The sequence below is a fragment of the Microtus oregoni genome, unplaced genomic scaffold (assembly GCF_018167655.1).
Source record: "Microtus oregoni isolate MIOR12 unplaced genomic scaffold, Mior012 000016F_ref0000370, whole genome shotgun sequence".
In the NCBI taxonomy this organism is placed as follows: Eukaryota; Metazoa; Chordata; class Mammalia; order Rodentia; family Cricetidae; genus Microtus; species Microtus oregoni.
In genome coordinates, this window is record NW_024543075.1 from 22,908,186 (window position 1) to 22,922,450 (window position 14,265).

General features: G+C 43.9%; 1 protein-coding gene across 1 annotated transcript in view; it reads left to right on the forward strand.

Annotated features, from left to right (window-relative positions):
- Positions 1-14,265, forward strand: part of Cog7 (component of oligomeric golgi complex 7) — a 64,568-nt gene that overhangs the window by 14,102 nt on the left and 36,201 nt on the right. Inside the window, exons 5-7 of the mRNA XM_041666387.1 lie at positions 3,526-3,608; positions 4,664-4,786; positions 12,848-13,046. Of these exons, the coding sequence (XP_041522321.1) occupies positions 3,526-3,608; positions 4,664-4,786; positions 12,848-13,046 (405 nt within the window). The remainder of the gene's footprint in view (positions 1-3,525; positions 3,609-4,663; positions 4,787-12,847; positions 13,047-14,265) is intronic.

Genomic DNA, 14,265 nt, shown 5'->3' on the forward strand with positions numbered 1-14,265 from the left:
TTATTGTACTGCTTTTTCCATCTGAATGTCTCATTTTTCTTGCCTAGCTTTTCTGATAAGGACTTTCAGGATCATGTTGGATATAACTAGAGATTGTAGACTTAAAATTTTTATTTTATTTTATGTGCATGAGTGTTTCATTTGCATGTATCTATGTGCACCATGTGCTTGATGCCCACAGAGGCAGGAAGAAGGCATTGAATCCCCTGGAACTGCAATCATAGATGGTTGTGGCCACCGTGTGGGTGCTAGGATCCAAACCCCAGCCAGTCCTCTATGAAGAGCAAAAAATATTTTTAACTGCTAAGTCATCTCTCCAGTCCCCTTGCTTCTTTCCATCTGAGTATTGTGTTAGCTGTGTCTTTTATTACGGTAAGGCAGTTTCCTTCTATTCCTAGATAACCGAGTATTGCGTTAGCTGTGTCTTTCATTATGGTAAGGCAGTTTCCTTCTATTCCTAGATAACTGAGTATTTTTATCTTGAGAGAGTGTTGTGTTTTGAGGCTTGAGGTTAAGAGAGTTTTATAGAGTACAGGAATTCAGTTCCCAGAATTCCACTCAAGGGAACTGCAGCTCTAGCTCTAAGGGATCTGTTGCTCTCTTTTGGCCTACATGGACATACATGTTCACAGACATGCATAAATAAAAATAAAGTATTTCTTAAAAAATACTTTTATTCATAGTTGAGATAATCATTATCTCCCCTTGTTTGTTAATGTAGTACCCTGCACCCTGCATTCATTCCATTCCATTAATTCTTTTTTTTCTTCCTGTTTATTTATTTATTAAAGATTTCTGTCTCTTCCCCGCCACCTCCTCCCATTTTCCTCCCCCTCCCCCAATCAAGTTTCCATTAATTCTTAATTATTTTTTTTCCTTTTTTTTTTGAGACAGGATCTTACTATATAGCCCTGACTGCCTTGAAACTCATTATGTAGAATAGGCTGGCCTTGAACCCACAGAGCTTTGACTGCCTCTGCCTCCCAAGTGCTGAGATTAAATACCTTTACATTGATTGACTCTATGTGTTAACCATCTTTGCTCTCAAGGATAAACCCCACTAGTAATGGGGTATGATCCTTTTAATGTCCTTCCTTCCTTCCTTCCTTCCTCCCTCCCTCCCTCCCTCCCTTCTTCCCTCCCTCCCTTCCTCCCTCTCTCTTTCCCTCCCTCCCTCTCTCCCTCCTTCCTTCTACATAGTTTCTCTGTAGCTTTGGAGCCTGTCCTGGAACTCATTTTGTAGACCAGGCTGGCCTCAAGCACACAGATCCACCTGTCTGTTTCCCCGAGTGCTGGGATTAAAGGTGTGTGGAGTGTGCACTACTACACGTGGTTTATGTGGTGCTTAGGACCAAGCCCCTTCCTTCATCCTTTTCTGTTTGAAACAGGGTCTTGCTATATAACCCTGTCTGGCCAGAAACTTTCTGTGTAGACAAGGGTGATCTCATACTCGGAGCCTCTGCCTGAGTATTGGAATTATAGGTGTATGCTAATGTGTCCAGCTTAGATTTGAGATTCAGTCTTGGTAGTTGGTAGTTTGTGTTTTTGAGGAACTTATCATTTTCAAGGATATCTGATGTTTTATCTTGTTAATAATTTATTTTTATTTTATGTGCGTTGGTGTTTTGCTTGCATATATGTCTGTGAGGGTGTCAGATCTTGGAGTTACAGACAATTGTTAGGTGCCATGTTGGCATGGGGAATTGAACCTGGGTCCTCTTGAAGAGCAGTCAGTGTTCTTAACCACTGAGCCATCTCTCCAGTCCCTGATGTGTTGTCTTATAATCATCCAAAGTACTTTTCTGTTATTCTTTTATTTTTTTGTTTTTCATTTCTTATTGTCTGCTTTTAAGCATTCTTTTTTAAACACCCTTCCTTCCTTCCTTCTTTTCTTTCTTCCTTCTTTTCTTCTTCCCTCCCTCCTTCCTTCCCTCCTTCCCTCCCTCCTTCCTTCCCTTCCTCCCTCCCTCCCTCCCTCCCTTCTTTCCTTCCTTTCTTTCTTTTTACTAAGTGGATCTAGGTAGATTTTTTTTTTTCAGTTTGCTGCTTTGTTCAGATCTGGCTTCACTGATCTCCTTTTTCATTTCCTGTTTCTTTACTTATCTCATCTTCCTTCTGTTAGCTAATTTAGTTTATCCCTCTTGTGGTTTATTGTGCGGTAGAGTCTTACTGTATCACTATGCAACCCTGAGTGGCCTTGAATTCTCAGTCCTCCTGCCTCTACCACCATCCCTGGTGTTACTTCAGTAATCCTTTTAGTACAATTCGGTGTACTTCCAGCAGCTGTGTTTTGTGCCAGTGTAGCCAGAAACTGAAACAAGACAAGGGATGCCACAGCGCTCATGTAGCTTCTCTGTCTGTGCATGGGAAAGAGAACAAGCACTTATCTAAAGAGCTTGACACAATAAGTGCAGTGTGATTTGTTCTGTGACAGGGAGTTGTGACAGGGCTAGCAGGGGAGCCTAATTTAGGTTGACTGATTAGGAGACCACCCTCGATTATAGCAAGCACCAAGGCCCCGAGGTACTGGGAGTGCGATTTGTTCTTGGCATCTGACAGAAGGCTTGTTTGCTCGTGGTTTTTCAGTCCATATAATCACTAATAGAGTCAGTTGAAGTGGCTGTTTGTGTGAATCAGAGCAATTGAAAGTCAGCGCTGCATATTGCTCACCATGGTTTCCTGTCCAACCACTACCTCGAGCTGGAGGTGCAGTTTCTCACCTACAAAATGAGGCTGATGGATGAGATGGGTTATTATATACTTGTCAGTGACAGTCCGTGATCTGGTGCAGGGCCAGGACTAGGTAAGGGAAGTGGGTGTATCTCTGACTACTGAGGCTCAGAACCTCCCTAGGTTTTAGGCTCCAGCTTTGGCACGAGCCTTGTGCTCATCTGTTTTAGCCAGCAGTCACACTCACTCGTTATTGCACTGCTCCCTTTGCTCTTTACAATAAAACGGCTTTGTTATTTTACGTGCATGAGCCTTTGCCTGCTCTGGGTACCATGTGTGCCAGTGCCCACAGAGGCCAGAAGAGGGCATTGCACCCTTTAGAACTGGAGTTACAGGTGGTTGCACAGGTGGTTGCAAAGTGCCTTGTAGGTTCTAAGAATCAAACTCAAGTTCTTTGAAAGAGAACTCTTACCCGCTAAACCATCTCTCCAGTTCCTGTGTGTGTTCCGTTTGAAAACAGGGACTTGCTATGTAGTCCAGGCTGACATCCTCCTGTTTCAGCATCCTGAGTGTTAGGATTCCAGGCATGTGCCACCATGCCCAGCGAATCATAGCTATATTAATGGTGCTTGATGCATTATTTTAATATGCTTAGACTTGCAGTGTCTGGTAACTGAGTCTCATGTTCTGTCGTTATTTATTATGCTTATGATTCTCATATTTGAATTAAAGCAATTATCTCAGTAGAAACTTTTGAATTTAGTTAACATCTATCTGAATTTACCAGAGTGAGTTGCTTGCCTTGGCTGCCCTGGGAAACCTGGTAACACTTTATACTCATTTTGTGTTCTTTAGATCAGTCCAAAGTCTTTGTGAAGGTGTTTACTGAAATTGACCGGGTGCCCCAGCTCCTTGCATACTACTACAAATGTCACAAGGTAAGCACTGTGAGTGATGTGACTGTGGAGGCCTCTTCCACTACTGGCTAAGGCAAAGTCTGACACGCCTTGCCTTTTGGTCTTTTTTCTTTTACTTAAAGCCAGCAGAGGGTGCTCTTGATCCACTCAGTGGATGCCTTTGTCACTTGAAACAAATCAGTGGGTTTTCAGCCTGGATTCATTTACAGACTTAAAACATTGTTTTAATTTGTTCCTATTTTTGTTTTTTTAAAGAAGATTCATGTCTCATGCTTCATTATGCTTTTAGAAAGTCATAAGAATTTTATGGTTTCAAGGGCTAGGCTATCAACCTGCAGCTTCCTGGGCTAGCCTGAATCCCTTCAAGCACAGTACTCATGTTTTTTTGATGTTTGTTTTAGTTTTCCTTATTGTTATCGTGTGTGCAGTGCATGTGTGCCGGCACAAGCCTGCCATGGTGTTCGTGTGGGTAAGAGGACAGCATTATGGAGTCTGCTTTCCTTCTACCCTTATATGGGTTTCAGGGATTGAACTCAGGTCACCAGGTTTGCATGAGAATGTCTTTATACTGGGAGTCATCTCGTTAGCCCTTGTGTGTGTTTAAAATGTATGGTGGTGGTGCACTTGGGAGGCAGAGGCAGGTGGATCTCTGTGAGTATGAGGCCTGCCTGGTCTACAGAGTGAGTTCTAAGACAGCCAAGGCTATATAAAGAAACCCTGTCTCAGGGAGGGAGGGGGTCGGACCATAAAAATAAAAAGTATGGTGGAAGGCATGAATCATCAGCGCACAGTATGGCCACCCTAAGAGCTCTTCCAAGAGCGCTTTAGACGAGTGCAGTGATGTGCTCTGTGGTGAGGCCAGAGGAGACAGTGTTGCTTGGGGGTTGACGAGCTCAGGCAGTAGATAATGCTTGGAACAGGAGCCTGTGTCTAAGCTGTTGGTTTTCTGCCTTTTCTCAAGTGGATAAATCTCAGTGGGTATTTGTGTGCTCACTAAGTTCTGTAGTGGCATGGGGCAGTTTCCCAGCATGTTTTGGGTTACCTAGTAAGATACCCCCTTTGCTCTGCTTCTGCAGGTACAGCTTTTAGCAACCTGGCAAGAGCTGTGCCAGAGTGACCTTCCGCTGGACCGGCAGCTCACTGGCCTCTACGATGCCTTGCTTGGGGCTTGGCACATGCAAACCCAGTGGGCCACACAGGTAACACCTCAGCATTGGAGAACAAAGCCCATGGTGGCATGAGAATGAGTGACCGCTCTGGACCAAGCACTGTTGTCACTAAAGGGGTTAAAACATACGCTTCTGAACCCACCAAGGAAAGTCTTCTTATTGCTTGCTCTGTATCTTAAATAGGATCTAAGGAGGCAGTGTCCCTGGTGTTCAGCTGGGCCTCTGGCTTTCCTGAAAGTCAGGTGGTGGAAAGAGCAGACTGTTTTTTATTCTAGGTTCAGGTCAGGTCCCCTTGTTCTCACCCAGAGCTAGAGGAAAAGTCTCATCTTAAAAGTACTCTGAACAGGGTGAGGTGAGGCCTGGGTTTGGAGTGGGAGCCTCCCATCACTTCCTCTCTGAGTCCACAGGCATCTGTAGCCATAAGGGATGAGCCACCCTTCCCTGTCTGATGTCAGAGGCACAGCAGCTCTTCTGGGAGGGGAAAAGCCCATCTTGCCTGGGAGTGCTGATGGGTCAGGTCTGATGGCTGTGTGACTTATTTCACAGATTGTCACGACTCCTCATCAGTCACTTGCCGGAATGAGCTCAGTTTTATTTGGGGAGAATTCCTTATTCAGGATTATGTCATTCAAATTGGATAAAGCGTTTTGTTTTGTTTCTTTCTTTTTATCCTCCCTGATTCTCATGAGATAAATTCTTTGCTGTATAGGCAAGTCTGGCCTTGGACTCATTGTGGTCCTCCTTCCTTAGCCTCTGGTTTCTCTGTCATTGTTTATTGTTGCTTGAACTAACCTAATTCAGACTTAGGTTCTAATTTCCCACAGTTCTATGTAGCTACCAGTTTCCAGTGTGCCTGTCTTGTCTACACTCATTTACACATCCTTGCCTCTTGTACACTTCTCAAATCACTAGGATAAAAACAGCCCATGTCTGTACATGAAAATGCTCTGTGCCATCTAAGAAGATCCTGTATTCTCAGCCTTGATTTTTGAAGGCATGTTCATTTGTACCTTTGGCTTGTGGCCCATTTTCTTTACTGGAGACAGGCGTGACAGTCAGCCAACTTGCTGAAGCTTGGGCTAGGACAATCTAAGGCAAGGGGTGACAGGGTAAATGCCATGACCCTTAATTTCCCCCAGTGTTTCATTTTATTTTAGTGGGTTTTATGGATCAAATCTACAGTTTTACACATGCTAGACCAGAACATTTCCTTTGAGCTGTATTCCAGGGCTTTCTTTCTTTCTTTCTTCCTTTTTTTTTTTTTTGAGAAAGGTTTCCTTAAGTTGCTCAGGCTGGCTTTGGCTTTGAACTTTGATCTTCCTGACTTGGCCATCTTAAGTAGCTGAGATTAGAGGCCTGTGTCACTAGATCCTTTCTTTTTTAAAAATTGATTTTAAATTTTATTTTGTTATTGTTTGGGACAAGGTCTTACTCTATGGTCCAGGCTGACTTGAAATTCACTGTGTAGATGGGCATGGTAGTTTACACCTTTAATCCTAGTACTCAGGAAGCAGAGGCAGAGGGCAGAGCAGAGGCAGATTTCTGTATGTTTGAAGCCAGCCTGGTCTACATGGCAAGTTCCAAGCCAGCCAAGGCTATATAATGAGACCCTGTCTTAACAAAAAAAGAAAGAAAGAAAGAAAGGAAGAAAGAAAGAAAGAAAGAAAGTCACTGAGCAGCCCACTCTGACCTCTAATTCATAGCAATCCTCCTGCCTCAGCCTCCCCATTGCTAGGATTATAGTCAGGCATCACCAAACCTATTTTTGTTGTGCTGTTTTGTTTGTTTGTTTTGGGGCCTGGGGGATAGTCTCATGTACTTCTGATCCTCTGAGTGGCTATCCTGTCATGCCTTTTTTTTTCTAATATTTATTTATTTATTATGTATACAGTATTCTGTCTGCATGTATGCCTGCAGGCCAGCAGAGGGCACCACACCCCATTACAGATGGTTGTGAGCCACCATGTGGTTGCTGGGAATTGAACTCAGAACCTTTGGAAGAGCAGTCAGTGTTCTTCACCCCTGAGCCATCTCTCCAGCCCCCTGTCATGCCTTTTTTATGTGTTGCTGAGGATGGAACCTCAGACTTTGTGCAAGTACTCAGTTAATGGAACTATATCTTCACTCCTCCCCGCTATTTTTTAGTTTTCTAGACAGAGTTTCTCTGTGTAGCCCTGGCTATCCTAGAACTCATTCTGTAGATCAGGCTGGCCTCGAACTCACAGAGATCCGCCTGCCTCTGGCTCCAGAGTGCTGTGGTTAAAGAGGTGGCGACACTACTGCCAGCCGTCCTCAGTATTTTAAATGAAACTTTTAAAAAATCTTGCTCCTGTCCTGGGGCTCAAACACAGGGCTTTGGGCCTGCTAAGCAGATGATGTTTACCACTGAGTGCATCCTAGGCCTCCTCTGTTAGTTTACTTTGAAAGAAACTTCCAACTATAAAGGTGAAAGACTTGTGCAATGAATACCCCACCTGTAAGCTTTGCAATAGACATTTTACTGTGTGTGCTTGATCAGAGATATATCCCTCTACCCATGTCTCCATCTGCTCATTGATTCATTTGAAAGTAATCTTGAAACATCATTCACTTTAGAACATACACATATTATCAACTAGAGTATTTTAAATTTAAAACTAGATATTTAAATTTATTAACTAGATATTTAAAATTATCAACTAGAGTAATTTAAATTTTAAACTGTGAAATGCAGTGGTTTGCTTTTTTTTGTTTGTTTTTTGTTTTGTTTTGTTTTGTTTTGTTTTGTTTTGTTTTGTTTTCAAGACAGGACTATCCTAGAACTCATTCTGTTGACCAGTCTGGCCTCGAACTCACAGAGATCCCCCTGACTCTGCCTCCTGAATGCTGGGATTAAATGTGGCTCACTCTTTTTTGATGGACACTTGATCTGATCCTGTCAAGGCTGTTGTTAAAGCCACTCTGAATAGCACTCCACAAGGGTCTTTATACTTAACTGTAAATACCTGAGAGTAGACTTGGTGAGTTCTGTGGGCAGGGTATGTTTTGGTATAGGAGAAATTGCCAGGCCTTTTCCAAAGTGGTCACATTTTCTGTGTTCACACCAGTGTTTGAGGGCCCTGCTTGCTGTGCATCTGTGCTGATGCTGATGTTGTCATTCTGTTTAATTTTAGCTCTTCTGGTGGGTGTGTAGTAGCGTCTCATTGTGATTTTGATTTGCATTTCCATGATGACTAAAGATATTGAACACCCACTCGTGTGCTATTGGCTGTTTGTGTGCATTCCTTTGTGACGTGCCTACTCAAGCCTCTTGCTTGTTTTTAAAAATTGGGTTATTTGCCTTTGCACTAAACTCCTAAAGGGAGTTCGTCTTTTTGGATAGAAGTCCTTTCTCAAATATGTTTTGTAGACACTGTCTTCCTGTTTGTAGCGTGAGCAGAGGGTTTTTGTTTGCTTTGGGAACGCCAGAGAATGAACCCAGAGTTTGCACATGTCAGTCAAGTGTGCTGCCTCTGGTCTGCATCCCCAGCTCTGAGCAGAAGTTTCATTTATTTATTTATGAATCAATATATTTATGGGGCAGGGGGTGTGTTTCCACATGCCATTGTGCACATGTGAAGGTCGGAGGACAGCTTGTGGGAGTCAGTTCTTCCTTCCCCAGGTGGGTCTCAGGAATTGAACTCGGGATGTCAGGCTTGGCAGCAGGTGCCTTTCTCCACTGAGCCATCTTGCAGGTGATTCTTTTTTGTTGATTTTATTTTTATTTGTGTGTTTCAGTGTGCCTCATGTGGGTGGGTTCCTGAGGAGGTCAAAGGGTGTCAGATCTCTTAAAGTTAGGGTTAGAGGCAATTAGCATGATGCTGGGAACTGAACTCTGGAAGAGCAGCATGTGCTGTTAACAGCTTAGTCATCTCTTCAGCCCTTAGAAGTTCTGATTTTGGGGAAGCCAAGTTTATCATTTTTTTTTTCTCTTATGGGTATTGTTTTTCTTACCCTAAAGCACTGTCACTAGCCCACAAGTTGCAAAGGCATTCTTTTTGTTGTTGTTTTGTTTTTAAGATAGAGTTTCTCTACGTAACAGCCCTAGCTGTCCTGGAACTTGCTTTGTAGACCAGGCTGTCCTGTCTCTGCCTCCCGAGTGCTGGGATTAAAGGCCTGTGCAACCACTGCCCATCTGCAAAGGCATTCTTGATGGTTCCGTCTAGAAGCTTATTAGCTTCTCCTTGAGCTCTGGGGCCCATCCTAATGAGTGTTTGTGCACAGTGAAGGGCAAGTCACAAGGTCTCACCACAGATTGGTCAGGCTAACTCTGCAGCCCTCGTTCCTCAGTCTGGTCTCTTAGGCCTTATCCCCGCTGTGCTCTTCTTCTTACAGAAATGACTGGAGCACAGGGGAGGAGGCAGAAGAAGCTGCTCTAGTCCAGCTCTAGTCCAGTGGACTCTTATTTGTTACCTGTGTACAGAGACATTTCCTGGACCTCCACTGGCATTTTGTAAAAGTATGCTTCAGTTAGAACATCCTGGATCCATTCTGTTCAGTTTTCTTTTTCCTTTGAGTGACTGGACAGAAGGATTCTCTGGCCATTTGCCACAGAACAACAAAAATTCAAGTATGATTTTGGAATTGATACTGATTTCTTAGTCATGGATGTAGTAACCATGACACAGACAGGCAGAGAAGCATGGTTAGATCATGTTTCATTGATGCAGAACCTCTCCTAAAGCCACAGGTTGGAGGAAGATGTCTATAAAAGAGCTGATAAAGGGCTTATATTTGAAATAGATATAAATTCTAGTAACTGCTTAGTAATAAAAGGCAGATAAACCAGTTTTTCAAAATGTGCCCAGATCTTGACTAGACCCATTGCAAAGGAAGATAATTCCACAGCTCCTTAAGTAAAGTTTTAAAGTAACACCTAAAATTAATGAATTTAGTAGGGATGTGGGTGATGACTTGGTGATTGGGGATCTGAGAAAGGTAAATACCAGCTGTGGTACAAGCTGGTGATAACAGCCAAGAAGAGCTGGACATAACAGCTTATTGAGAGGCCGAGGCAGGAGACTCACACCTGGGCTACATAGTGAGTCTCAGACCAGCCTGGAAAGAAAAATGTTAAAAAAGAATGAGCAGCCGTTAGGATCTGTTCCAAGGAGTGCTGTAGCAGCTGTTAGTAACCGGAAGAAAGGAAAATCAAAAGAGAGATTTCATTCTTGGTTAGTGGGGAAATTATTGACCAAAACAGAGACAGTAAGGGCATTGAGTCTTGAGAAGTCAGTTGGAAATAATGAATTTCAGTTTGTAATGCTTCAAAATATTTATTTTTGTGTTGAGGTCAGAGGGAGGCTTCTTGGAGTCAGTTCTCTCCTTCCACCTTTATGTGGGTCTTGGGGATTGAACTTAGGTCATCAGGCTTTCAAGATGAGTGCCTTCACCCACTGAGCCATGCCACTAGTCCTGGGATGCTTTAATGTTCCAAAGGAGAGTGGTTAGCAAAATAGATGGTTGGAAGGCTCACTCAGGACATCCAAAGTGGAGTGGGATCCCCATCCAGCCATTTCATTATTTGTTGGATTTTTGGGGTTCTCCCCTCTCTTCCTCTAAGACTCCAGCAGAATATAGAATATGATTCATGAAATGAAACAAAAGTCCATTGAAGTTATATAAATTCTTGGAGTGTCTAGGAAAAAAGTATGAACATATTTTGGGTTATATGTATGACCTTATGACCAGTTGCTAGTTGTCTTTGATTCATTCTGAGCTGGCTTGTGATTTCTTTTCTTTTTTTCTTCTCTCCCCCCCATTTTCTTCTCATAAGAGGAAACAGTTTCTGAGCACCATTTGTTATCGGGATGACACTTTCCCTGTTAAATGGTCTTGGTGTTGTTACTATAATGCTGGCTGAACAGAACAAGCTAGGAAGTGTTCTGTTAGTCTGCTAGCTGATGTTATAGCAAAAGCCCTTACACTGGATAGTTTACATTTTTGAGATTTTTTTTTTGTTTTTTGTGTGAGTATTTTATCTGCTTGTAAGTGTATATGTGCCCCATATGCATATAGTGCCTGCAGAAGCCAGAAGAGGATGCTGGATGTTCTGGGACTGGAGTTACAGAGGGTTGTGAACATCCATGTGAGTTCTGGGAATTGAACCCAAGCCATCTCTCCATTCCTAGACTGGATAGTTAAACAGTAATAGTCTCAAAATTCTGTATGCTAGAAGTTTGAGATCAAGTTATGTGCAGGGCTGGAGTCTTCTCTCCGAGTTTCCCTTCAAATGTGCTGGTTGTCCTGATGTCTTCTCATGAGGACACCATCACGTAGAATGAGAACATGTCCATATGATACCATCGTACTTTCATTACCTCTTCAAAAGGCTGTCTCCAAATAGAGTCATATTTAAGGTATTTGGTGGCTAAGGCATAGCATTTTAGGGAGACACAGTTTAGACTAGGAAATGCTCCTTCAGTGTTTCAGTGTCTCTGAAGGATTGGAATAGATTATTTGTATATTTTATAGAGTTCACCGATGAAGTGCCATCAGTTTTGATCTTTATTTGGACCTTGTTTGAGACAAGGTCTCATGTATTCTAGGCTATTGCTGATCTCTTGGTCTTTCTGCCTCTAGTCCTGTACTGGCATTGCAGGTATGGAGCACCATACCAGCTGTCTGGGCATTTTTGACAGCTGATTCATGATCCCGGCCAACCTTAGGTCTATTTGGAGTTTCTTTTTCCTCTGGAGCCAGTTTTCGTAGACTGCAGCTAGTACCATGTCCACATGTTCAGGCTGCTGGTAAGTAGTTGTTCATAGTCCTCCCTTAGGAGCTTTCTGCTTTTATAGAATTGGTGCTAGTGTTCCTACTTGCGTATCTGATTTTAGCAAGTTGAATACTCTGTCCTGTTCCCTTAGTTTAGGTACAGGTTATCAATTTTAGAGCTCTTTGCAAAAAACCAAAAACAGTTTCTGGCATTGATTCTATGTATCTGAAACCTCAGTAATCTTTTTCTGACTTTAAGTTTAGGTTCTTATTTTTCTAGTTCAGGTTCTTGTTTTTTCAGGCAGAGTTCATATAGCCCAGGCTGGCCTTGTTTTTTGCTGTTTAGCTAAGGATGACTTTGAACTTCTGATTTGCTTGCCTCTACTTCCCAAGTGCTGTGACTCCAGGTGGGTGCCACCACACCTAGTTTTTTGTGTGGTTTTGGGGACTGGAGCCATACATGGTTGATAGGCAAGAACTGCCCCATCGACCTGCATCCCTACCCTCAGTTCTTTAATGCATGCAGTTAGGTGACTGATGTGAGATCTTTACTGTATGCATTTATAGCTGTGAATTCTCCTCCTTGATCTGTTTTTGCTGCATCTTGTAAGTTGAATAGTTTGAATTTTGTTGGCTGTATAGTTTTCATTTGCATCTATTTTGGTGTTTGTTTTTTTTTTTTGTTTGCTTTGTTTTGTTTTGTTTTGTTTTGTTTTGTTTTTCTGTGTAACAGCCCTGGCTGCCTTGGAACTCACTTTGTAGACCAGGCTGGCCTCGAACTTGATCACCTGCCTCTGCCTCCTGAGTGCTGGGGCTAAACGCATGCGCCACCACCACATGGCATTCAGCTTTTCTAAGACTAATTCTTATATCTGAGTTCATGTTTGCACCTTCTGGGTCATAGTAAAAAGGTAATAATCAGCACAGGGAGGTTGAGAGTATTTTCTAAATGGAATTTGTACGTTATTCAAATTTTCCCAAGAGATGTGTGCAGAGAGGAGAAGCGACTTGAGGCCAGGCTCTGGGCTGTGCATGGCCTCCAGCTCTAGTCAGTGTTGCTCTCTCCTGCGTTTGCCCTGCTCGTCCTTTCGTCCCTTCAGTCTCTCCGTTGATGACTGTCTCAGTGCTGTACCAGGCGTTTGGGAAGCTTGAGTAAGTCGGCATGCGGACCATTGATAGATGTGCTTTTCTGACCAAACTGCACTACTGCCACTTTCCATTCTGTCTCTGTCCAGTTTTTCCGGTGAGGGAAACTCGGGACTCCCTGCTGGCCCATCTTGAGTAGTCCTAGGGGCCTTGGAGCTATCGGGAGACAGCTGGCTCCTGTGCACTGATGCACGTGCCTCCCTCCCACTGCAGGTTTTCAAGAACCCCCACGAGGTGGTGACGGTACTGCTGATTCAGACCCTGGGGGCCTTGGTGCCTTCCCTGCCCATGTGCCTCAGTGCAGGCGTGGAGAGAGCGGGACCCGAGCTGGAGCTCACCAGACTGCTGGAGTTTTATGACACCACCGCCCACTTTGCCAAGGGGCTGGAGATGGCACTGCTCCCCCACCTCCGTAAGCATTCCTACCTCCTGTCTGGCTCGTCTTTACTGGCTTTGGGGCCGGGCTTGTTTACTGTCTCAGGTAGCTGTATGGAAGGGAAAGGGGTCAGTGTTTCTCGACTCACGTGGAGAGCTTTCCCATGAAAACAGTGCCCGCATGGAAGTGGGTTTCAGTGTACTCGCCTGGCTCAGTGCTAACCTGGAGCTTCACATACTCCAAGGCAGGGACAACACTTCTGCCATGCCTGAGAGTGTGAAAGAGGGAGGTGGGAGTGGCAGTGAGCTGGCAGCAGGTTTCAGCGGGAGGAGCCTCTTTGTTTTAAGTCAAAGCCTTAGACAGTTGGACCTAAACAGTAAGTTTGCGGGAACACAGGCTAGAGGGGAAGGTTGTGAAGGACACAGCAGCCTTGACCGGTCTGAAGCGACTGTGGGGAAAGTGGCTATTCCCAGTGGCCAGCTGTGAGCAGAGCACAGCTTATCCCACTTGGGTACGCTGTGTGCGGGCCGCCGAGCTCCCCAGCTGTTTTCCACCTGTATGAAAGCATCATAAACTTTTAAGCAACATAGACCTTGTGACGCATGCTGCTGTCAAATCAGGAAATTGCTTCAAGAAGGCCTCATTCTGCCGTGTGGCTGTGGGGTGTCACAGACTTCGTTTATTTAATAGTTATTCTCTTTAATTACATTGTGTTTAATTGCCTGTACATTCCAGGGAGTGTGCTTATTGTTCGGGTTCCTGATGATTCATAGGTGTTGTGGCACACTCACTAATCAGGCCTCACTTGTGGGAGACGCACAGTCATGTGGGTGGTTTCCAGAGGACTGTGATGCCCTGGCCCAAGTGACTAGAGAATGCTTAGCCTGGGTACCCTACTAGAGCAGGCTGGCCGAGGTAGGGCAGAGAACAGGTTATATCCATTCCTCCCTAAGGATGGACTTTCTTAAAGACTTGAGAACCACCCTCTGAAGTCATCATGAAAGCTTAGATTTCTAGTAATTCCAGCTGAGGCCTTCCAATTGCTTTTTTTTTTTTTTATTGACTTAAGCCAAAAATACTTTTGGAAAGATGGATGTGGTGGTGTATGCATGTATCTCAGTACTCAGAGATGTATTGGATTAAAATCCAGCCTGGGTTACATAGTTTGACCCCATCCCAAAACAGTAACAGAGCCACCACTTTAATCCGAACACTCCAGAGTCAGAGGTAGTTGGCTCTCTGAGTTTGAGGCTAG